A 23,261-nucleotide genomic window follows, 5' to 3' on the forward strand; every position below is an offset into this window, starting at 1 on the left:
AGTGGTTTATATAGTCTACTTCATTAAGATGGGCTTATTTCCAAATGTCATCCCTGACTCCCTCTGGCTTCATTAGGCAATGCACATCATCTGCTGCCTTAAAAAGCCCCCAGCTTCATGTGCCTTTTTAGTAGAATTTTTTTCAATATCATTTATTGTTAGCATATGTTAAAATATGATCATTTTTCAAAACCCAAAGGAATAGTATTTTGGAATCAACTTAATAAATTAGTTTACAAGCAGCACTCCTCTACTTTTACATAAATGCTTTGATGTCATTTTTGGTGGCTTGCAAATTAATTTAATAGATGTGCCTAAAGTTAAAACATCTAGAGTATTAACATTCAGAATCACTTATTTGCAGATCAGATATTATTTGCAGAGCTCTGCTTCCTCCAAGCCTTTCGCCTGTCTCCAAAAACATGAGACATCTCTGTGCTACCTTTATAATTCTCATCTTCATATATAGGCGCTTTGGAATATTACCTAGTATCTGTTGAATTGTTTAACTCCTCTACTTTTGCTGGAAACAATGCATTAGTATTAACTGACAGCTAGTTAGAGAGGAGCTAGCATCTTACATATCTGGATAAAGGAACTGTGCATAATGTAAAAGAGCCCTGAATAAGGTACGTGGCAACAGAGTTATGGGTGTGTGTTAGTATGTAACCATAAATGGCTGAAATTTGCCAGGCAATCCTGGATTCACCAACCAAAATCAAATACATGGTTTAGCATAAATAAAGTGGCTAAAAATTAAATTTTGGTAAATTTTAATTTGCTCAGTATCAACTAATTTAAGAATGGGGAATGAACTAAATTAATCTGAAATGAAAGTGTCCTTAAATATCAAGTCTTTTTGAACAGGTTGTAATTATGATTCCTATTTCCCTTAGTAAGAAAATACATGCTGTATTTTCACATCTTTAACCTGCAGCTCCCTCTAACAGTCATCTCTTTCTGCTAGTTCTGCTACTTGAAAAGAAAGATTTGGATACAAGTTACAACCCTTTTCTAAGCAGCTACTTTTTCACTTTCCCCTCTTCCTTCCCTTTCCATGCTGAGCTGCAGTCACAGACACCTTGAACTTGTTAAAACATGCTTAAACTGCCAATCCTAATTATTTTGCACTCCCTGCAAATACACAAAAGACACTGCTGCAAAGTTCAGCGAAGCATTGGGTGCTGCTTGAGAAGGCATTTCTGAAACCCGGAACCTTTTAAATCCTACAAACATGCACCCTTTGGCAGAAATGAGTCTTGAATCACTTACTAAGTAAGCTACAAGTGCAAATTAGATATGTTGTATCATCAGGCACAATTTCTATATAATGTTTGTCATCAGAAAGTTTGTCGGATATTTAAACTTCTAGAACCTTTTCTAGAGGCAGAACACACTACAGACTATGTTGCATTCTAATTGATGAAGAAATAGAGCTGGAACAGTCTCTTCACTGCAAGCGGCATTTAGTTGTGAAACAGTCTTCAGCCTGCTGACTCTGAATTGAACCGTCTTGCTTGTTCGTTAAGGAACGCATTTACAAAAACAAAAGACATTTGCAATAAGAAGTGTTTCTTTAAATACTTCTGCTGCAAAATTAAGCACACAATTTAGCTCCCATCTTAAATCACTCAAACGTGAAAAGTATGGGGCCCAAACTCAGTGCTGTCTCAAAAGACAACATTTACCCATCACACTTCTTCACCAGGAATCTTATTAAGGTAACATCAATATCCTAAAACATAAATAAATACTGATTTTAGTTAGGCTATTTCCATTACATGATTCAAACAGGCTACAAGGACATGTTTGAAAGTATGATATTTCAAGTACCTTTGATACCTGACGGCTAAATCGCAGACCGCAGCCTCCTGCAGTTGCCGACACCTGGCTCCTGAAAACCATCAGGTCCACAGCCTGGCTCCAGTGGCCAGCACCCAGACCTCTCGTACCACTCATTAGCTAATCTGGCTGGACGCTTCCCCCATCATCTCACAAGAAAGAGAAGTAATGGGAACTCCTGCCCTTACAAGAAAGTTGGGAAGGGAATTTTCAATTTCCTTGCAAATACATTTCAGACCTTTAGGTCTGGAAAATAGCTCTGCCCATAGACCAGTAGACAGTGCTAAATCTTTTGTCTCCCTCACTGTAGAAAGACATGATGATATAGTTCACTAGATTAAATGCTGTATCACAAATCCAAGTCAGGAAAAAAAAAAAAAACCTGCAGAAATCAATCCCTGCTATTTAAAGGTTCTCTTGCTGCTCAACGTCTCATGGTCTTCCCCCAAACTTGTGTGATATTTTGCATTTAAGCTTGATAAGGTGCAGCCCTTAGCTCCAGGATTCCCCTGTCCCATGCTAGGATGGGATTCTTGCCAGGCCTGACCCTAAGGCCCTTAAAGTCAACTGAAGGACAGCAGTAGGATCATGTCCCACAACAACTCTCTCTGTCCCGAAACATGAGGTACTCTCTCCTAATATTTAGCCTGAGTTTCATTAGGTAGGACCTGGAGTTCTCATCAGTTCCCACGATGCAGATCCACTCCTGTTCCTGTGGCTTTTGTGGTGTTATTCAGACTATAGGCAAAGGATCAGAAGGTCGAATTTGCAACCCCAAGGCTTATTAAGAAACAAGCTTGAGAAAGCCCCTCTGTAATCACTGCCAGAGCAGAGGAATTAACAGACCACTCAGCAATCACGTTCAAGGACACAGCCATAAAAATAAAAGCTTTTTATTATTATTAATTTTTTATATACCATTACAGAAACATCTGAGTGACATTCTCAACAGCACGGGCAGCTCCACATTCCCCTGCTGCTGCCGTCAGGTGTGAGCGCAGGGTGCTGAGCTCCCAGATGTGCTGTCTTGCGTTCCTGAGCTGCTTCTGTTTGCAGTGCACAACAGGCAGGCTCCTTGCCCTTGGCAGGGAAACCTGGCCCTCTCGGCTCTATGGTGTCACCTTTTTGTATGTAATGTGAAGATGTTGAGTCATGGGCTGTGTAGTGGTTGCCATGGAGACAGTTTGTTCTAGTTTCCCATCAGAATTGAGCCTGAATTTTCTGGTAATCTAAGGGGATAAAAAAAAAAATCCAGCAAATAGTCTTTTAGTTTGGTATGTCTGGCACTTAAAAAGAAAAAATAAACCATCCGCAGGCTCCCTAGAATATACTTGGCTTTCTACTTCTCAACCAGGAGATGCCTCTCTTTTCTTCTTTGGCATAGCAAGCATCCACAGGCTAAATTCCTTACCTAAGTTTTAAATCTTTCCTTCACTATGCTTACAGTATTCATTTGCAGTCAATGCAACCTGGATGAAATAATATAGTCATTAGAGCCATATGAGTAAGCTACAAGTAGTTTTCTCTCTAAGAGAAGGCAGCCCCTTCCAAAATGTCTGCTGTTACTGCACATTTAGGTCCGCTGCCAAGAACACTGTACACAGAGCAATACAAGTACACAGCACGTTTGCCCTTAAGTAGGGCTGACTCGATGCATTTATGGAGGATGGAAAATGAGCAAACACAACTGTCATTCAAAAGAAAACAAACAACAAGGGACCTTTTATGTGCCAAAAGTATTTTGTCCTTTCCAAGTATCTCCTGCCTGCTTAAAAGTTGCTCTCATGAGGTTTTGCTAGGAAATGTTCTTTGCAGTTGGGATTCACCATATTAATGCACGCTGTGAACCAGAGGATTGTGGCTAACGGTAGATTATTCAAAGCCAGGAAAAGATTATCTGCGTGTCTGCGTTCTTGGTTTTTATGGCCTAACTGGAGGGGGAGAGCAGATATTATACAAGCAGCACCATTATAACCATTATCACATTTAATATAACAGTTTATCTCTTAGGAAGAGAGAGGGATTCACATAAAGCAAAGCCAAGGTCATATATTATGACAAGCAATAAACTTACTGGAGTCTGTAACAAACTAGATTTAACTCATGAAGCTCAGTTTGGAAACTGCAGCATATTGGTGAGAAGGCCTGAAAAATATCCCAGCATCTTTGCTTAAGCGTTTTTAATTTGGGGGGGGGGGGAAACCCTAGTAGAGCTCCCTGTGTTTTTTTGACATTATATTCCTGGACTGACATTTTCTGTAGGGGTGATGAGTGATTTTAGGGAGGAAGTTTTGTGGGGTAGTCAAATGGCAGATCTCTGCATTAAACCCATTAGCTTGACTGCATATCAGTAAGTTTTATGCCAGGTACCATGTAGGCTGTGTTAGGAGAAGAAAGGTCCTGGTACAGTCACCTCAGTACAGGCAGTCACCTCAGTATAAGCATGCTAACAACCAAGCTGAATGAGACTATCAGGAGACCAGTTCAAGACCAGTTGGAGGCTCAGGAAGATGCCCTGTACTGGACAAGATTTTCAAGGTGGCCTTCAAAATCACAAATGCTCTCTCCAAGTCACCAAGCTGTGCTGGAATAAGGCTTTGGTTACACTATATTAAGACTGGGCTTGAGCCTCTGCTGTTGTGCCTGTAGACCAGCAACAGTTTCAGCCCAGCAGCAAAGAGCACTGCTGTCCATTTGGAGGCACAGGGCCTACAAGTAACATCTTCCCTGCCCCTCCATCTGGGTAGGCTGTAAGCCTCTTTAAATTGTACAAAAATATCAAAAGAGAGGATGCATGGCTGCCCTGCTGAGTTGGAAAACTTATGATCTGTGCAAGTAGATGCCTGAACCCAGGTTTTAACAGCTTCTGCACACATTGTAAATCTACTCTTAGCTTGCCATGAGAGAAAATAGAAAAGCGGGCCCATCGTTTATGAACCTCAGTTCTTGTTTCAAAATAACATTCTGATGGGTGTCTGCTCCAGCTATGAGGCCCTGTAGGAGAATGACCATATAACCATTTGTATGATTTTTTTAAGTCCACAGCACCTCTCCGAATGGCCGCTACAGTAAGAAAGTATCTCTGCACGCTCAGCAGTTGGCTCTTCAAATTATTTCAGTGCAGATTTGCTGCACATCATCCAAAAGAACTGTTTACATTGCTTGGTTCCATTTGCTGCTTCCCACAATGAACACAATCCTAGGGACAAACAGAAACAAAGCCTTCGGGATGGCAGGAGTCTGAACTGGTAACCTGCCAAGCATGAATAATTTGCAGTCACTTAACCAGATCAAATTTAAAAGTTTGCAAATGCAGTGCATTAAAGGAAAGAAGAAACTAAAAACAGTTAGGAGCACGGTGGGGTCAAAAATCATCCTATTCACAATACACTTTCACAGAAATAGTCATCTTACCGTGAAGCTTTTTTGTCCCGTGTATATACTTATGTGCGCAGGCACCAACATTTCTACCAGCTTCTCTCTCCCTTACAAAATAGCTGAAAAAGCCTTGCCTTTTTCAAAGAGCAGCATTCATGTTATCATCAGAGTGATTCACCCTGGAGACAGCAAGCATTGCTGGGTGAGGACTCTGCACGTCTCTTCAAAACTGTGTTGAAGGTTGTATCAAAAGTAGAATTTAATGCTGACTGGACTGAAACATCTGTCATATGAGGAAAGGCTGAGAGAGCTGGGATTGTTGAGCCTGGAGAAGAAAAGACTGAGGGAGGATTTTATCAATGCGTTTAAATATCTGAAGGGAGGGTGTAAAGAGGATGAGGCCAGACTCTCTTCAGTGGTGCCCAGTGACAGGACAAGAAGCAAAAATACAAACTGAAACACAGAAAGTTCCATCTGAATCTAAGGAAAAACTTTTTTCCTTTGAGGGTGACTGAGCACTAGAACAGGCTGCCCAGAGAGGTTCTAGAGTCTCCATCCTTGGAGCTATTGAAAAGTTGTCTGGACACAGTCCTGGGCAGCCTGCTCTTGCTGACCCTGCTTGAGCAGAAGGATTGGACTCGACAATCTCTAGAAGTCCCTTCCAACCTCAACCATTCTGTAATTCTGCTATTTTTCACCTTAATGATTTAACAAAATGCCTCCGTTTTCTTTTAGTAGCTTCCCCAAGGACAGTGGAATACTCTCAGTTTGTGCAGAGGTAAAATTATTGAGTAGCTTTTCTAGAGCAAATGTGTTTTAAAAGACAGCTTTGGTCAACTCCTGGAGAAGAGGAGGAGTTTCCAAATCTTTTCCTCAGACTCCTCTCACACACATTGTCAGAGACTCAGAGTTTGCTGCAAAGTGATCCCAGCATAGCACTGGTCACTAAAAAAGATTTTGCGTGAGAAACTTTCTTGACCTGGGCATGACTGTTGAGGCTCAGGAAGCAGCAGAACTAACTTTTGCGTGAAGATGGGGATAACAGGCAACAAATGTGTGCTAACGTTCAGCAGTAGAAAGATACAGGATTTCTTGTTGCTCCTGAAGTTCAACTTATCTTAAAGAGATGGAAAGAGAGAGAAGTTTTTGCAAAAATATTACTTTCAGTGAAGGTCACTCAAGGGCACGGCCATTAATTATTGCCAATTACCATGCTCTGGAACAGTGTCCTGTCCATTGCCTCTACCCTTCCTATACATACACAGCGGATCCTCCCTCAGTACCAACATCCAACGCATTCCCTTTCATTTCACCAGCAGGTTCCTGCCAAACACACAATCCACACTGCTGTTCGCTTTGGAACATCTTGTCCTTCTCAACCCATCCTCAGCTAGTTCACCTGAATGTGGCTACAGCTGGAATTCAGCTTGTGTGTCCAGTAGTTGTCAGTAGTTTACTGACAACTGAGAGTGAAATCTGACAGAGCTGCTGAGGATGCGTGGCTGTTCTGAGGTCTGTGGGTGCAAAAGCATGAACAGAGCCATACCCAAATGATGGTTTCACCAATATTTGCTGATTTTTTCTAATAATGCATGGCAGCATTGCTCAAATACTCTAAGAAGGAAGAAGCAAATCAAAAGAACATAAAACACACTTATCTTTAGCGCTCGTACTGAAATTATTTCACAATACACCTTAGCTCAGTGTTTCTGAATAGCCCATTCTGATCTGTTACCACTACTTGCAATGAAGAGTGGACATAAACTTTTCTCATCTCATGACCAAAAATCAAACAGCAAGGGAGGAAATTGTGACCATCAGGGGAAGAGACAGGATGATAGAACATCCCAGAACTGTGGAAGTCAGAGCTGGAAAAGACGCATGACTGACGGGATCAAACAGGGCAACATAGCTGGAATCTTTATGTGCAGAGTGGGTTGTTTTCGGGGAACCTGCCCAGTGCTGACTCTGCAAACAGAAGCTATTCCCACTGGGCTCAGTGCTCAGTCCCAGCTTAGGCAAAATACATGAGCTCCCTGCTAACACCCAGAGTAACTGGCTCCTGTGGGACATGCCGTGCCACAGGCACACAACATGCCTGAACCACTGCTGCACTGGCTGACACACAAGATGTCTATGAGAGACATTCCATGTGCTTTCCCTCTAAGCATGGGCCAGCTGCTCTACAGCTTCACTGGCTCTTCTGGATAATCCAACTTAGAGTCTAATTTAAGGAGACACAAAAACAGCTTTAAATACTTCAAGTTATGCGCAGGCAGCATTAGAACTTTGGGCACCAAGTGAATGGGTCTGTATGGCCTCACATTCCCCTCGGGCACAGACCCAAGATCAAAAGATCAGGACAGGCACATACACAGTGAAGCTACTCAAAGCAAAATGAAAAGTTACTATCGCTCTTGAATGACACTGGGAGAAAATTAAAAGGAAGCTGGGACTATGGCCAAAGAAGCATGCCATGAAGTTTCCTAGCAACACGGAGCACTAATTTTAACAGACTTCCAGAGGGATTTGGCAGTGCTGGAAAACAGCAGTACTCAAAGAAGTTTCTATGGAGGAAGAAGGAAGTTCCAATGGAGGAAGAAGGAAGTTCCACAGAGAAGCACATGGCATCTAGAAATAAGAGCCATCTCTGGTTAGCTAGCCCTCAAAATCACATAGCGCAAGGCGCCCTCTGTTACTACTTTGAACTACTTGTTACTGTCTTTAATTTTATTGCAGGTTCGATCAGTCATCTCCCTCTGCTCCTTAGGAGAAGCTAAGCAAATTAAGTATGACTCTCTCACAACAGAATGACAGTGAATGCACATCACTGCATACACACTGGCAGAAGCATATTTCCCTTAGTTATTGGAAGTTTTGCTTTTCCCTGGTCTAAAAATCTCCTTCCACAAAAGTCATGCAACATTGTTATATCTACAAGCATGGTGTCATGAAGACTGGATGAAAATATTGCTGCAGTGAATCAAGATTCACTGCAGAATTGAAGGAGAATAGAGGTGTCACTCTTCTCCAACATCACAGCGTATATTGCTTAAAATGCAAAGGTTTCGTCCTCAAAGCAATATCATAAAACAGCAGCAAAAAAAGGGACTCTCAATTAAGACCCGTCTATAAACGCACTTTAACTCTTCCATTTAGCACTTCCAAAAGTGCCTGTCTTCCATCTCTTTGGCTGTTAAACATTTTCTTTAGAAGCTCTGAGGGAGCTGCTTCTTCCCTTCTTCATCAAATATTTACAGTGCAGAAGTGGCACAGATCCCTGGAGAACACAGAACATGATGCAGGGAGATAGGTTTCATGAAACCTATAGGAAGTTTTTTCCTCTGTGAGTGTGCTGAACACTGGGTCTTTTGCCTTCCTCTTCCCCAGTGAAAAGCGTTTGTAATTCTAAGGACACGAAGGATCCTCTGAGAGATGACTTACTATTTTGAATACGGTCACCTCTGCTATTGAGCTAACCAAGTGATACTAAATCTTTGGTCTCAGCCATATTCTGCATTCCCTAACACCTTGCAAAAGAATGCTAGAACAGATGCAGCTAAAAAAGAAATAAAGGTGATGTTTGCTTTAAAGAAAACAAAACTTTTTTTTAAGCGAAATTGATTCCTCCAGCTTTGACATAACCTGAGCAATACGTCTGAACACAGGACATGAACAGGAAATCTAGCAAGAAAGGAAGGCTTGACAGGATCTTAACTAGTCCTTCATATTTCAATATTCATCTGTTTGCATCCTTAGAGTTGCATCTGGTCACTCATTCTTTCTGTATCTTCACAAAGAGGCCAAGTCAACTCTTCAGCACCATTCACATATATATGAATAAAAGGGAACAATTTTTATTTTGGTGCTCTTAGAACACTTAAAAACAGCTTGAGGCTTTGACCCAAGAAAACATATGAATGATTTCCAGATAAAGCTTCAGCTCAAAGAACATCTACTACAACAGGCATGCAGAGAACTACCCAGGCCCTCTGCTGCCTTCTAAGATGCAGCTTTATTTATTACATGGGCTACAAATAAGTGGACTCACTCTTAGGGGAGTCATTAATCATATAGAGGGTGGCTAACAGCTCTGAAGCATGGATTTGCCAGAGCCTGAAAATCCTGGAATTGCTGAGGTTTCACACCAGCACACTGACTGCCTGTCCCTGCACTCCCCTTACTAGTTCCACAGTACTGCTGGTAGGACATTTACTATGCTCTCAGCCAAAGCACTGAGCTTGCTGGTCAGCAACCTGCTCCAAATATGACTGATTGCAGCCACAGCAACTACACGTAGATGGACAACAGCAGGTGCTTGCTCTGGGTTGGTGTGGATGCCTAAGTACCACTGCTCGTCAGACACCAAAATCTGAATGCTGAAAGAACAAATGGAATCAATATTATTATTGCTATCAACTCAGTAAAAATAAAAGGGGATGGTTCTCTTAAAAGTGAGCTTGATTCAAAGGGTGGCTGATGGCACCCCAGGAGGGCAAGCACCATGAACACCTGGGACATGTAGAGACTAGAGACTGCTACTTCTTATACAGGAGTGAGAAAACATGAAGCACTAGGAAACAGCACAGCAAGGAGGAAGCAGCTCTGGTACTTACTGCTGTGGGAGAGGTACAAGGTAGCTGCTTCACAAGAAAAGAGCACTGCACTGATGGCAGAGGGCTATACACAACAGAAAATTTGTTTTGTGATGTCTTCTTCGTTATGAGGGTTGCTGAACGTTGGAACAGGTTGCCCAGAGAGGTTGGAGTCACCTGGAGAGGTTGGAGATATTTAAAACCCAACTGGACATGGTTCTGGACAACCTGCTCGAGCTGACCCTGGTTCAGCAAAGGGGTTGGACCAGATGATCTCCAGAGCTTCTTTCCAACCCAAACTATTCTGTGATACAGAGAAGTTTCTATTAACGAGAGAAACAGCAGCAGCCTCTCCAGGGGAACTTTAGGTCAAAGCAGACTGTAGGAAGTCTCTACTTCCCATGACCTTGTTCCTGAGGAACAGGAGAAGAACCCAGATGAGCTCTGAAGTCAAATCAGGTTGCTCAAGGTCTTGAAAAGCTCCAGTGATGGAGACTGCACAAGCTGCTCCACCAATTGCCTGTCCTCATGGAGAAAAATTTCTCCTAAGAACCAGTCTGGGCATAAATTGAAATGAGAGGTTACCATCTCTCATCCTCCCACCACACACCACTACGAACAGCCTGGCTCTCTCCTATAACCCTTCGTAGGCACTGGCCAGCTGTTATTAGGTCCCTGAAGCCATCTCTTCCCCAGGCTGAACAACTCCAGTCCATCAGCCCCTCTTCACAGGACAAGTGCTCCTGCCCCCTATCACGTTGGTGGCCTCCTGCTGTTGAGCAAAATGTCTTTCTTCTATGGGAGAAGCCCAAACCTGGGCATAGTACGCTGCAGAAGGTCTAACGATCGGCGAGCAGAGCGGGACAATCACTTCCCTGGGATCTCCTAGCTATGTTACTGTTCATACAGCCCAGGATGCTGTCGGCTTTCTCTGCTGCCAGGGAAACTGCTGGCTCACATTCAGCTTCTGTCCGACCAAGATGCTCAGGACCTCTCCAGCAAAGCTGCTCCCCAGCCAGGCAATCTCCAGACTGTATCATTGCCAGTGGCTCTTCCTTCCCAGGGGCAGGCCCGGATAGTCTTCCTTGTTTAATTTCATGAGGTTCCTGATGGCCCGTTCCTCCAGCCTGTCCAGGTCCCTCTAGATGGCAGCCCAAACCTAGACTGTATGCATGCCCTGATTCACCCCAATTTGGTGTCATCTGCAGATATGAGAGTACACTCTGTTGGCTCCTCCATGTCATTGTTAATGCCATCACACAGGATAGGTCCCAGGATCAACCTCTGTGGTATTCCACTTGTAACCAGCCTCCAGGTAGAACATGACCCATTAACCACAGCCTTCTGAACCTGACCATCCAATCAGTTTTTTTTTTTCCCCCCATCCAGTTGTCCACCCATTTGAATCATAACACCCCAGCTTGGATACAAAAGTACTGTGGGAGACGGTACTGAAAACGTGGTAAATTCAAGGTAAATGAAGCCCACTGCTCTCCCCTTGTCCAAAAATTCAGTCATTTTATTGTAGAAGACAATCAGGTTAGTGATGCATGATTTACCATGACAAAAACATGTTCACTGTTCTCAGTCACCTTCTCCTTCATGTGCCCAGAAATTTCCAGCTACTGAAGTGAGGCTGACCAGCCTGTAGTTCCCTAGGTTGACAACCAGGCTTTTTCCTGAAAATGCATGCAATATTTGCTGTTCTCCAGTGATCAGGGACCTCCCCCAATCTTTATGAACTTTCAAAGATGACAGAGAGCAGCCTTTGAAGGACATCAGCCAGGTCTCTCATTAGCACCCTCAGGTGCAGCCTGTCTGGGTCCCATGGACTTGTATGTGCCAAGTTCTCCTAAGTCATCTCCGACTTGATCCTCATCCACTGCTGGTAGTTCATCTCCTTGAACTCCTTCATTAAGCATAGAGTTGTTTTGCTACAGTTGCTCCACGGAAAGCAGAATATACAGAGCACCTTTGAAAGGTGCTCACTCCTGGAGAATAAATATCAATGTTTCAAGGTCAGCAAGACTCATTACATCAGCTTCTGCAGGACATGCATGCAGGGGGGAAAACTGGACCAGCAATCAGTTGCTGACAGAAGTGTACATACATAGCACAAGTGAAGGCTTCCAGGCACTGCTTACCAGCTACAGAAGCATCAAGAGCATACAGAAAGCAGAGTAGCCTTGAAGAGCACAAATATCTGAAAATGTGCCTGTTCTCCAGGCACTCATGGGAGATCAAAAACACTGTTTTTGGAAATAAACCTGTCACCTTTCCTCTCCTCATTCAGTAGCAGTTCAGCTCACTGAAAATGTGTTACTTGACTCAAAAAGTAGTCATAGAACCTAAATATTGTTTACCTCCTCCTTGATAAAACTTGGACATAAAAATGTTTGTGGCTGGTTTGTGAGATTATTGACCTGCTGAGGCTTCGTGAAAAGTCTGCCAGGATTTTTGCTCCTTCAATTGTTGCAGTAGCTTCTCTCCCTGCAGTACCAGCAAAAGCAGCATTAACACCTGAGTTAGCTATGGACAAGAGGTTTGTACATCAGGCAAAGAACGCAGAGCGGAGCTAAGAATACAATTTCTTTGGCTCCTTACCGCTACAATGATTCTGCAGAAAGCACTAACATAAAAAAATGGAAGAAAAAGCAACATTCTGAGCAGCATGGTACAGACCAGAAGGTTTTCAGGGATTAGCACCATCTAACCTTTGAGCTGCAAGATGACTGCTGAGCTCATCATTTTTGGCTCTCTAGTCATCTCTATAGAGGCAGTGGCTATGCTCAGACTATTTCCTGTACGCAGCCTCTACAGGGTGGGCCCAGCACCGATGAACACAAAGTACATATTCTGCCTGGACAGCTAAACGCATTATCTAAGCCCTATATATTTAATGAAGAGAGTATCCATCTTGCAGCAAAATGCTTCAATAGCTGGCGTCTTATCAGACATAACAGCGCTCTTGCACTCCCTGCACTAGTTGTCCTCAGCATCAGTGCACACAGGGTAAGATCTGAGAATTACTCATTCCTCAGAGAGGTAAGAAATGCTGTGACTGCATCATATGTACTATTAGCGTTGCCTTAGCAGGAACATGCTTCCCAGTGAAAGCTCCTCTTTACAGGTGGGAAGCTCATCTCATGCTGAGATGAGCTTCCCCCCATCTCAGCATGGCCATGCCAGCATACTTCTGGAACACAGCCCTGGGCCAAGGAACGGGTGGCTTAAGGAAGGGGTGGTTCCAGTCTGAATTAGTGTCAGGCTGAACTACATCCATCCAGATTTACTTTTCAGTGGGCAAAGAACATAGTGACGAGTTTTTCTCAAAACGAGTGACTAAAATGGCAGCATAGGCACCCTTCTCATGACATCAGTGGTCTCTTCACTTCCATGGGCAATTTACACTGTTCTTGGTGTAGAATAACACATGCTGGGATCTGATTACTTGTCATTCCCTCTCATTTAACACCCTGATTTACCAGCAAGGATCTCCTCGCTAATCATCACAATCAGTACGCGGGCCTGTACCGCCCTCGTATACTAGTTGAGCACCGATCTTCAACTGTGGAGAGCCCTTCTTTCAGCCTGCAGCCAAAGCCAGCCTTGGAGCTTTCAACGAAGGAAGACATTTATTGGCTTTCAGCCGCTTCTCCCCTCTCCTCCTGCCAATCCATTTGCTAACATTTCAGACTTTGAGTAGACCTATACACAATGAGGTAGTCCATCTTATTTAAAATGTTTCTAATTAAGAGTTCTGGTGCCTTGGTGATATCCACAATATTTAATGGCTTTGTTTCATAATATATAAAGGAGACATTATAGCTGTTCTGTCAAGTTCAGACTGCCTTTCCAGACTTCGGATATTGTTTCTGTAGATATAAACAGCTATGGGGACAATTTTGCACACGTGAATTAAGTTAGGGAGCATACTTATGACCCTGACCACATCTGCACAAATTTTGGCCCTTATCTATGGGTTTTAGGGGACATAAAAACTAGGTTGCAAATTTAAGTCCTAGAGTCCAGAATAAAATGATGCTGTATTTGCTGTCATCAATATAGTGCCTTTTCTCTCCGAGAGCCACACATCATTTGCCACCCTTTAAAAATTACATTCTCCTGACTTAGTCAAGACATTATGAGAAAATACAGGTGCAACAGTATGCTAGTGCCTACTCTACATGATAGCTCATTTAGCTTTGCTGTCTGCTTTCTCAGCTGCTACCTGGCTAACAACTTTATACGTGACAGCTAGGATTCCAGCTGTGGCCTCAATTCACCATCTTACTCACAGCTGGCTCTACCAGATCCAGCTGTGTCAACCAAAAACTGCCACTACATAAAAACAAAAACTAGTCAAAAACCAAGTAGTCGTCAACTAAGATTGGTGCTGACAGCAAGGGCCAGCCATGACAATCAGCCACCGCTGTGTTAAGAGCTGGTAGCAACTTGTGAATGCCCTAGAAAGTAAACAAACAACAAAGATTTGCAAAGGCTCAGGGATGTGTGGTTGATCAGGAAAGAGCAAGAGTGAATCACAAGCTGATCTCTCAATTAAGCTATGGGTCACTGCACAAAGAGCTTGAGAATCACCAGCTAAGAAGTTTGTGGGCAGGGGGCAGAGAGTTGTTTGCTTGTTTTTAGGTAGTTGTCCTTCAATTATTGGTGTGATCATCTTCGAAAGCCTTACTCAAAGTCCAGTAAAATTAAAAAATTCCACACTACACACCCACATACACTAACAGCAAAAATAAAACACATGGTAATTAAAAAAATAGGGCCATCATCTGCTGGCTATGACGTCAGGTCAGTAGTTCAAAGTATAGGAATCAGGGCTCGTTCTTTGGTTTATGGAGCTCCTGTATGTCCTACAGGAAGATATTCCGCTTTTTTAATTTGTCTAGTGACATTTTATTCAAAAATACAAAAAAAAACAGCCTCAGTTTTTTGTTAAATAAACAGCTGGACAGCTAGAGACAGCTGGAGCTCAAGTGAAAGAGAACAAAACCTAAAAAAAAAAAAGAACTTTGGGGTCTCCCACCTTGAACTTCAGGTGGATTGTCAGGGAAGTGCTACTAAATATCCCAAGGAGACCCGATACTCTACATACTTTATGGGCATGCCCTGTTACTGTAATTAATCCAGAAGCTCAGCGTTAACAAAGTAACACCGCTGCCACACAAGGGTATTTAGACAATTCTCTTCCTTAATAACTTGGTACTGGGTGCTGCTGAAGATGGGATTCTGGGTTGGATGGTTCTTTGGTCTGATTCAGTATGGCAGTTCTTGTCTTAATGAGGCACATGACCAGTCCCTTCTGGCCTTGTAATCTATGAAATATTTTCTGAAGATTGTTACAGAGAACATAAGCGACGATGCCACGCAATATTTCCACGAGCGCCTGAGGGCAATCCATAATTAAAGCACGTTAATTAACCTGTCTTCTCAACGAGACATCTTCTGGGGCTATTCACTACTATTTGAATTGCTAACCAAGTGTGTACTCACCTGCTCCACATGGGGCTTCTTGGCAAAGGAGATCCTGGCTATGGAGTGAGAAGCTATAGATAACTCCTGACCGTTCACCTCCCCTTCCTCCACCTCCACAAGACCTAATAAGAAGCAAGGTCATAAACGTTAGGCTACAAAGGTTAATTCACAATGTCACAAATACTAGGCTATGTAATTCTAGTGTAGGCCTTTATAGCTGACCACCACTCTCCCTGAACAACAGTTTTCTTTGACCTAGCACATAAGAACTGCAAATCCATGAAACTTCAGAAACAAACACTTTGAAAAAATCTAGCTAGACAGACTTACACAGAGTGGGATAAGTACCGCAGTCAAATCGGCAGTTTTCCCTCCAGCATCTGCTCTGTAGTTTTAGATCCTAATTTGTTTAGCATCAATTGGCTTTTGAACTTTTTTCACTTCTAATCATTTAGATGAAATTCTCTCTCATTCAAGATCTCTGTAAGCTGCACAACAAATATACCAAGGCCCTACTTCTAGACAGTGGGAGATTCTCCTAGTTTAGGAGCCAAGAAAGATCACCATGCTAGGGTCACTCTTCAGTCTTGTCAAAGGCACAGCAGGAGAGGAGCCACCACTTACAGTGCTGCAGAGGCTCCTGGAAGTGCCACAGCCTGGGCAGGCTCTCTAACAGAGAGCCTGAAGGAGACAAGAAGGGGATTGTATGAATCACACCAAACACTCCCGGATGGAGAGGTTGCAAAGAGGGTTTAATGCCACCGCTGTCCCACCTCGCCAGGGCCACAAGCTCTATGCTGCACTACGTATTCAAATACATTGAGTTTTAATATCAGCAACAACATTTTAAATCAATCATCAAAACTTCTGCCTCAGACTGCAATTCTTGTTGCAAATTGAAGGTTTTTTGGTTTGCAAACCTGTATCTGCAAATACTAACGTAACATTTTAGAGAGAATACCCCCCCCCACCCCAAGTCTGCTGCATAAGCTGTATTTTGATTTTAGGCCCTTTCCAGTCACAAAAGGCTAGCAAGCCAAATCATTTGGGCAAAGGCATGTAACCAGTCCTGGAAACTCAGTGCTCTTGACATTAACTCATTACTACCAGAAGAGGGATGCCGCTTTTCAGTACGGAACCCAAAAATAAGATAAATGCAATGAAACTGTTAGAGAGGTCCAGTAATTTTCTGGAAAAGTCATGAAATGGCGCAGCAGGAAAAGGACCTCTGCCCTTTCCCAGAGATCCCAAGTTTAAGCCTGCAAGAATCTGTAGGATATCAGGTTACTACCTGTGTTCTGGGCACTGATGAAGGCCACCTTATTAGTGTCAGGTTTGAGGCGGATGAATCCACATTCTCGGTGCATTGGCTTCCTGGTGTCTGGATGGAAGGCGTTGAACCTGAGAGGAAGTCAGGATACAAAAACTGCTGTATGGCTGCACTGAAAACACAGTGTTTAGCCTTGTTTTCATCTCAGAGAAACTGCTATTTTACTTAACCACATGATTGCCTACAGTACATATATGAAGAGTAAAAGACTGAAAACATTTCAAGGTTGGAAGACGTAAACACGGAAAAAGCAGTTCCCTTATGCGCACAGCTAACTCTTATAGCTGGAATTAGTTAAAGTTCAGGCTTGAGATTTACCATAGCTCCTGAGTCTCTCTTAACAGCTAGCTCAGAGATCGCCCTGGGCAGTCTGACCTCTCATCAATGTTGCAGCCACGCTGTCTGAAATACTCCCTTTTCTCAAGGAAATATCTGGCATTACAACATCGTCTTTATTCAGCTTTTAAACCTAGCAACTTGCTTTCCTGTATATTGCTTCATCCAGGCAGTAATAGAGCAGACTTCTTTCTTTTTCCTCAAAAAGAAAAAAATTCATCTCAGATACTTACTCATTCTTCATCAGTTGTATGTTTAGTCACCCTTACCATGGACAATATACCTTACCTACGATCCTATACTGCATTAGTGTTATAGCATTACTAACTCTACACAGGTATTTGATAACTGAACAGCAGCTTAGACACACCAACAGCAGGCTAAATACCTACATACTCTAGTGGACTGTTCTACTAGTAATTTATTCTAGAATAATCCCTCTTATACGCTTTTTCACAGAATTTCCCACTCCACATCTCTTTGCAGGAAAGGAGATGAGAAGCAACCTCAGAGCTGCTGCTGCTGCTGCTGCTGCTAATTCGGTGCCCAGGGCTCCCTAATGCAACAGCAGTTTCTACATATGCCTCTGTTCTGCAATTCTGATATGTCTACTGGAAACAACACCACTGCTCCTTGGTCTCAGTGACCTGCTCAGGGACTGGGGTTATGCTGTATAATCAGTCACCATCCAAACAGGAACAGGATGAATGTTGAACAGACACAGGAAACGCTCAACAGAGGGGCTTGTCCAGATACTGCCACATGGTAAGCTGGAACAGTTACTTATTACAGAAACACTCAGAACTGGAGAGTCCAGAGAACAGTGTTTCCCATGTGAAATAAGATACAACGAATCTTGCAAAGTTAACGTTTCCTAACAGTCCAACCGTCCAGAGTGTCCGATGTATAGCACCTCTACACACTGCATCAGAGCAGTGCTGAACAGCTAGCTATCATGTCACTTCTCTTCCTCCAGATTTATTTCTCCAAAACAATCACTTTACTGTATGCAACCAAAGCAGTTAATTGCTTCCTATGCCAGCTTATTAAAAATTTAATTGTTCTAATTTTTTTTCATGACATGGTGATGACTGAGGGACAAGGTTTAAAATGGACAAACCTGGCAGTCACATCATAGCTCCTTTATTTACATCTGTAAGAGGAAGCTTGACAAAGCAGAATGATAATACTCCTAGAGTAACAGTATTACCTGAAGAATTATTTCTAATTAAACATTTACCACCAGCAACAGGAACAGTGTTCTCTCTGGCCTTAAGGACAGCATATCTTTCAGCTAATATACGCACACAGTGCACACCACATTAAAGTTGAAGAATCACTGATTTTTCAAAGGCAAACACTGACTTTACCCAAACAACAGCCAGGCCGATACTCAGGATAGGGCCATTCTTAACATTAATACTAGCACCCCTGTAATCCCCTCCTATATACCAGCTGGGGGTCAGTCACATGGTGTGACCATTATCTGCACAACTATGGTAGTGTGGGGGCTGCTTTAATGATACATAGCTACCACATATGAACCCACTACCTCTGTCCACCTTCCAATGCATCTCTTGCTTATCCCCTGCAATTACTTCTCGCTGTGTAACCCTCAAAACTGGCTGGCCACAAGAACAGTACATGGTGCATTATGCTCACAGCCCTGATCCTGTACCCTTTTGCTTCTGCAGTGGCAGAGATGTGAACTCATCTTTGAAAAGCTCGAGTGTGTGGAAGTGCACAGTACTTTCAGAGTAGTGAATTTTCACTGATTGCAGGTGTGCAGCTGAGGACGTCTTGCAACAGTGCTGCAACTTAGCAACAGTTTTAAAGAGAAATAAAGTCAGGCCATCCAGCCAGATCTCATTACACCTTTACAGCTGGTAGATGAAAATCTGTTTGCTTTACAACTTGAAAAGAAATGCCACCACCCAGTCTCACTGGAGCCATACCTGCTCCAATCCAAAAGCTGCTGCCAGCCCAGACAAAGCTCTGACTTACGAGAAGTTCAGCATCGGCTGCCCCACATGAGAGATGTGCACTTCTTCCAGGTACTGAAAGGGCTTCATTGTAGGGAAGGTGCCATCTCCTGGCGGGTCTGAGAGCCAGGTGCCCAGCATCCAGGAGAGGGGCTCCATCACAGGATTCAGCTGGGGCGTCTCTGTGGAGAAAGAGGGAAGAATGAGGAAAGAAAATACATGGATCTATGCTCTCCAACCTACTGTGAGCTGTTTACAGCTGGGTAGAGAAAGAACAAGAAACACAAAGTGGTCCAACGTATCAGCAACGTTCTTCTCCAGAGCAGCGTCAGATCCAAGGTAAAAAGAACAGGTATGGAAATCAGGTCTATTTTCAGACTTGCTCTTGGCCTTACTAAAGGCAACATGGGGCACTCTTGTAGACGGCCCATTTCTGACTCCTATCTGTAGCACTGATTTGAAGGGCAAATCCCCTCCCAACTACATGCAAGGAAGGAGAAGGCTGAAATCTCAGGGTAAAGAGCTAAGCACTGAATGACAGTTACACCTCTAATGCTGCAGTGGGATTTTGCTCAAGCACTGAGCGTGCATTGTTTCTATTAGTTTTGGAGACCAAGGAAATGAGTTATCATTTGGAGGCAAAAGAAAACCGGGCTGCATATATGTTCGGGATCAAAATTTGGCAGTAATTTTTTGAAGAGGTTAACAATGACTTATCTTCCTGTTTGTGCAAAAAGAGATAGGGACAGTTCAAAAGTTCCTTTGTGTAGGCTCTGGGCTCTAAGGCTAAGTAAAACTAGTTAAAAGACTACAGTACATGCAGGTTAAAGCACAAACAGAACACAAAGCTACTTCCTTTAGTCACTGTATTTATTAAGAAGCAATCAAGATAAGCTTCACAAAGATAAAAGGCTCCTTCTTTAATTAATCAACAGACAGCTTTGATAAGCAACATTTTGCATTTTGCTGTGACTTCAGAGGGTGTGACCTGAAAAAAAAATCAATCTGAGAAATTAAGATTGACAATTTAAAGTCATGTGAACAGCAAAGCAGATCCATTCTTAAGATACAAGACAGGAGAGGGATATGCCACCCCTATGTCAGGGAAGACTAATAAAAATAAAAATGAGGGTGTTCACTGCAAAATCTAGATTGACTATGTTATGTAGATGCATATGACTTAAATATACTTAAAGGATGTCCTCTTCCCTATCATAGGCTAAATTAATTGTACTTGCAGCTGTGTGAGTGAGAGAGATGGAGATAGAATTGTTTTTCCACAGCTAGTGATATCGTCTAGTAAAAGAATAAGCTACCTGTCTGGCTGGTCTAGAAGGCATGCGCTCAGCTGCATGGAGAAATTATGACCTAAAGAGGTGATACTGTGGGTTAAAATTTGCTTCATCAGACTGAGTTCCACTCTGCTCAATCCCAAATTTCAAGCTGAAAAGATTGAGCAAGGATGGACAACAGGGAGCCCATACTTGGAATAACAAAGTAGGGAAACTGAAACTTTCTCCAGTAAAAGAGAAATACCACTTTTGCTATTCGTTCTCCCACAGATTGCAAGTATAAGTCAGAAAGCCTGCTTGCATGTCAGAAAAATGCTGCTAACTACCTTTCATTATCCTGAAGTATTCTTCAAGTGAAGCAACAAGGGAAAAAGCAGGCGATCTCACTATGAAATTGTTGAAAAATCTACAGTACCAGGGCAATTCTTTTCAAAGACCATCCTGCCAGTGTGTGCATTTACCACCACTTACCAAGGGGTTAAGAAGGGACTCTCAGTATCTGTTCAACAATGTACTGGACTGTATTTTATTGTTGTCTCTACTTACCTTCCACCTGCATTGCAAGCAACCCAAGCAACAGTACATTACTTTCTGGTGCTGCAAACACCTTTATACAGTGATCACTGTTATCCAGAGCCCAAAAGATGGCTACAGGAAGCCACGTACTTCTAGGCTGCTTTTTAAGAACTACTTTTCCTTTCTACTTTCTTTTTGGGCACAGGCAATTTAGAGGGTAAGAAGGGTATCGTTATTCTGTCCAACAGGTCTTTCACTTGCTACCCCCATACTTCACTTTTCCTTTCAAGCTTTCTGAGGGCCAAGAAGTCTCCTACAGCAGGGAAGAACAAACCTCTGGAAAGACTAGCAGAAGCTGCAGCATGGGCTGCTGCTGCCCTCTCCTGGGTCAGGAGAGGGCAACAAAGTTGAGGCCTGGCTCTTTTCCCCCCTCAAAGATTATTGCATATTTCGACACTTTTTGTCACCAGAGAACTCTGTACTAGGTACACTTGATTTTCTTTTGCTTACCAACTTTGCGGCATTTCAGGAAGAAGTGTCAAAATGACAGATAAAAGAAATGACTTTACCCTAGTCAGTTATAAGCCAAGAGGAACCAACTGATCATTTCCAACACCCAACACTCGACCTGTTGTTTTGCTGTGCAGTGGGTACAGCCTTGCTGGAGGTACTTCAGCAGGTAAGCTCACTGCCCTTCTGAAGGGCTGGGTTTGCAGCCAACTGAAAAATGACAAAGTGACTGTATATCCTAAGTCCACAGCATCTTGGCAAACAACACAGCCAATGCACAATAACTACTTTTCTAAACTACCTGGATGGCAGTGAAACCAACATGCATTTTTTTTTGATTTGGATGTCACTTAGACAAGCTGTGAGCAACAGAACTGCTGGTAGGATTAAGGACCAGAGGCAGAGGTCAGTAAAGTACAGAAGAGTAAACACATGCTGTTCACATCCTACACAGGGCTGCTGCTTATCTTTGTATCGGTCTTTGACTAGTGGACTAAGTCCTTTTATCTCTGGTAGCCTTACATACCAGAGGGTAGAACTGAAAAGGTGGAAATGAAAGAGTGGGAACGAAGGCAGGAGAGAGAGGTTGACTGAGCGAGTCAGAAGAAACATAATTTAAAAACAGGTTTGCTTCTTAGGTCATGGCTGGGGTGAGTAAATGCAAGACACCCCTGTAGCACCAAATAGAGTCTACAAAGGAAAGAAAAACCATCTTTGCCTACTCAGCAGCATTGTTTAAAACAAATAGGTTTATAGACACGACATTGTTAAGAGGAATTTCACTAAACAAGGAGCATGCGCTTCCCTTTTTAAGGCTCATGGAGCACTCTTACAAACACTTTTAGAGCCATACTAGCATAGAGGTACCTGCAAATACAAAGAAATAAGAACCAAGTCTGACAATCTGCAGCATGAGAGACACTGGACACCTTTTGGATGTTTAAAGCTTCAAACTCGCACAGGGTCTTTTTAATGTCGTCTCTCTTGCATCCACATGCACACAGTTTCTCTGCTGTCTAATGACAAGTAAGCTCACAGTACAGCCTCTTCCTTAATAAGGACATTCATGGAGTCACGCTCCCCTACCAGATTATACATTTCCTTGCAGCTGGTAGGAATGTTTAAGACCTCCACCCTTTCATGAAATCCAACCGAAACTGGTCAAAAAGCTCAAAAGTTATGATGACAGTTTGGGAGGAAAAAAAAAAAAAAAAACAAATGAACAAAATCCCCCACACCCACAAAAGCAATCCAAATCATCTACATCTCATTTCTTTAGGAAAGCAGGCTGAACATATTCCTTTGCAAGGTACACATGCTGCACGCTGTCTATTACTGCTCCATCAGTAGGACCCAGCCCAGCTCTAGAGTGTGATCCCTGACACAGAATACTGTACTGGCAGAAATCCCTATGCAGTTTTACCAGCAAAACTGCACCATAAGCAGGCTCTTGGTCGCTAACAAGGAGGCTAACCTATTTTCCCTAGACTGGGGAATACTTGCCATGTACAGAATTTCCTTTTGCTTTAACATGAAACTTAGGGGGGGGGGGGGGGGAAGAAAAAGAAAAGAACTCCACACATCCAAAAAGAAAAAAAAAAAAGAGAACTGTTTTTCTGCCTCTCCATACTTCCCTGTTCACAGAAGCACCTTCTCAAAGCACAGGGTCTACAGCTTAGCAGCTAGGCATTTTCCTGTAGCCCCTTTTCAGTAACGCTCTGATAATTAACGTACTTCCTGAAAGGATGAGCTGCCTTGTTCTGTGTGCTTTTTCCATATTTCAAGTATGGAAGCTGGCTTTATACTCTGCTACCCTTCTCAGGTAATTGCACCCTTCACATTTTGCCAGTGCTCACCCACTGTCACAACTGTAAAGTATTCCTATAGTAATGGTTAGTTTTGTAACCAAGAACCAGTATGTTCTATATCTTTGTTTCTAACTTCTGTAGTAAAATGCTCCAGTATCTGTAGACACTTCCAGAGT

General features: G+C 42.9%; 1 protein-coding gene across 3 annotated transcripts in view; it reads right to left on the reverse strand.

Moving 5' to 3' along the window:
• Positions 1–2,719: 2,719 nt before the first annotated feature.
• THAP4 (THAP domain containing 4) overlaps positions 2,720–23,261 on the reverse strand; it is a 29,571-nt gene continuing 9,029 nt past the window's right edge. For 2 of the 3 annotated variants that reach the window (XM_068954720.1, XM_009666828.2), the window contains exons 3-6: positions 18,982–19,141; positions 16,603–16,712; positions 15,330–15,433; positions 2,720–3,071 (exon numbers count right to left, since the gene is read on the reverse strand). In XM_068954720.1, coding sequence (XP_068810821.1) covers positions 2,952–3,071; positions 15,330–15,433; positions 16,603–16,712; positions 18,982–19,141 — 494 coding nt within the window. In that variant the 3' untranslated portion in view covers positions 2,720–2,951. Of the gene's footprint in view, positions 3,072–9,836; positions 11,807–15,329; positions 15,434–16,602; positions 16,713–18,981; positions 19,142–23,261 lie in introns of those variants that run through there. The other variant, XM_068954719.1, reaches the window with a different exon arrangement.

The sequence above is a fragment of the Struthio camelus genome, chromosome 9 (assembly GCF_040807025.1).
Source record: "Struthio camelus isolate bStrCam1 chromosome 9, bStrCam1.hap1, whole genome shotgun sequence".
Classification (NCBI taxonomy): Eukaryota; Metazoa; Chordata; class Aves; order Struthioniformes; family Struthionidae; genus Struthio; species Struthio camelus.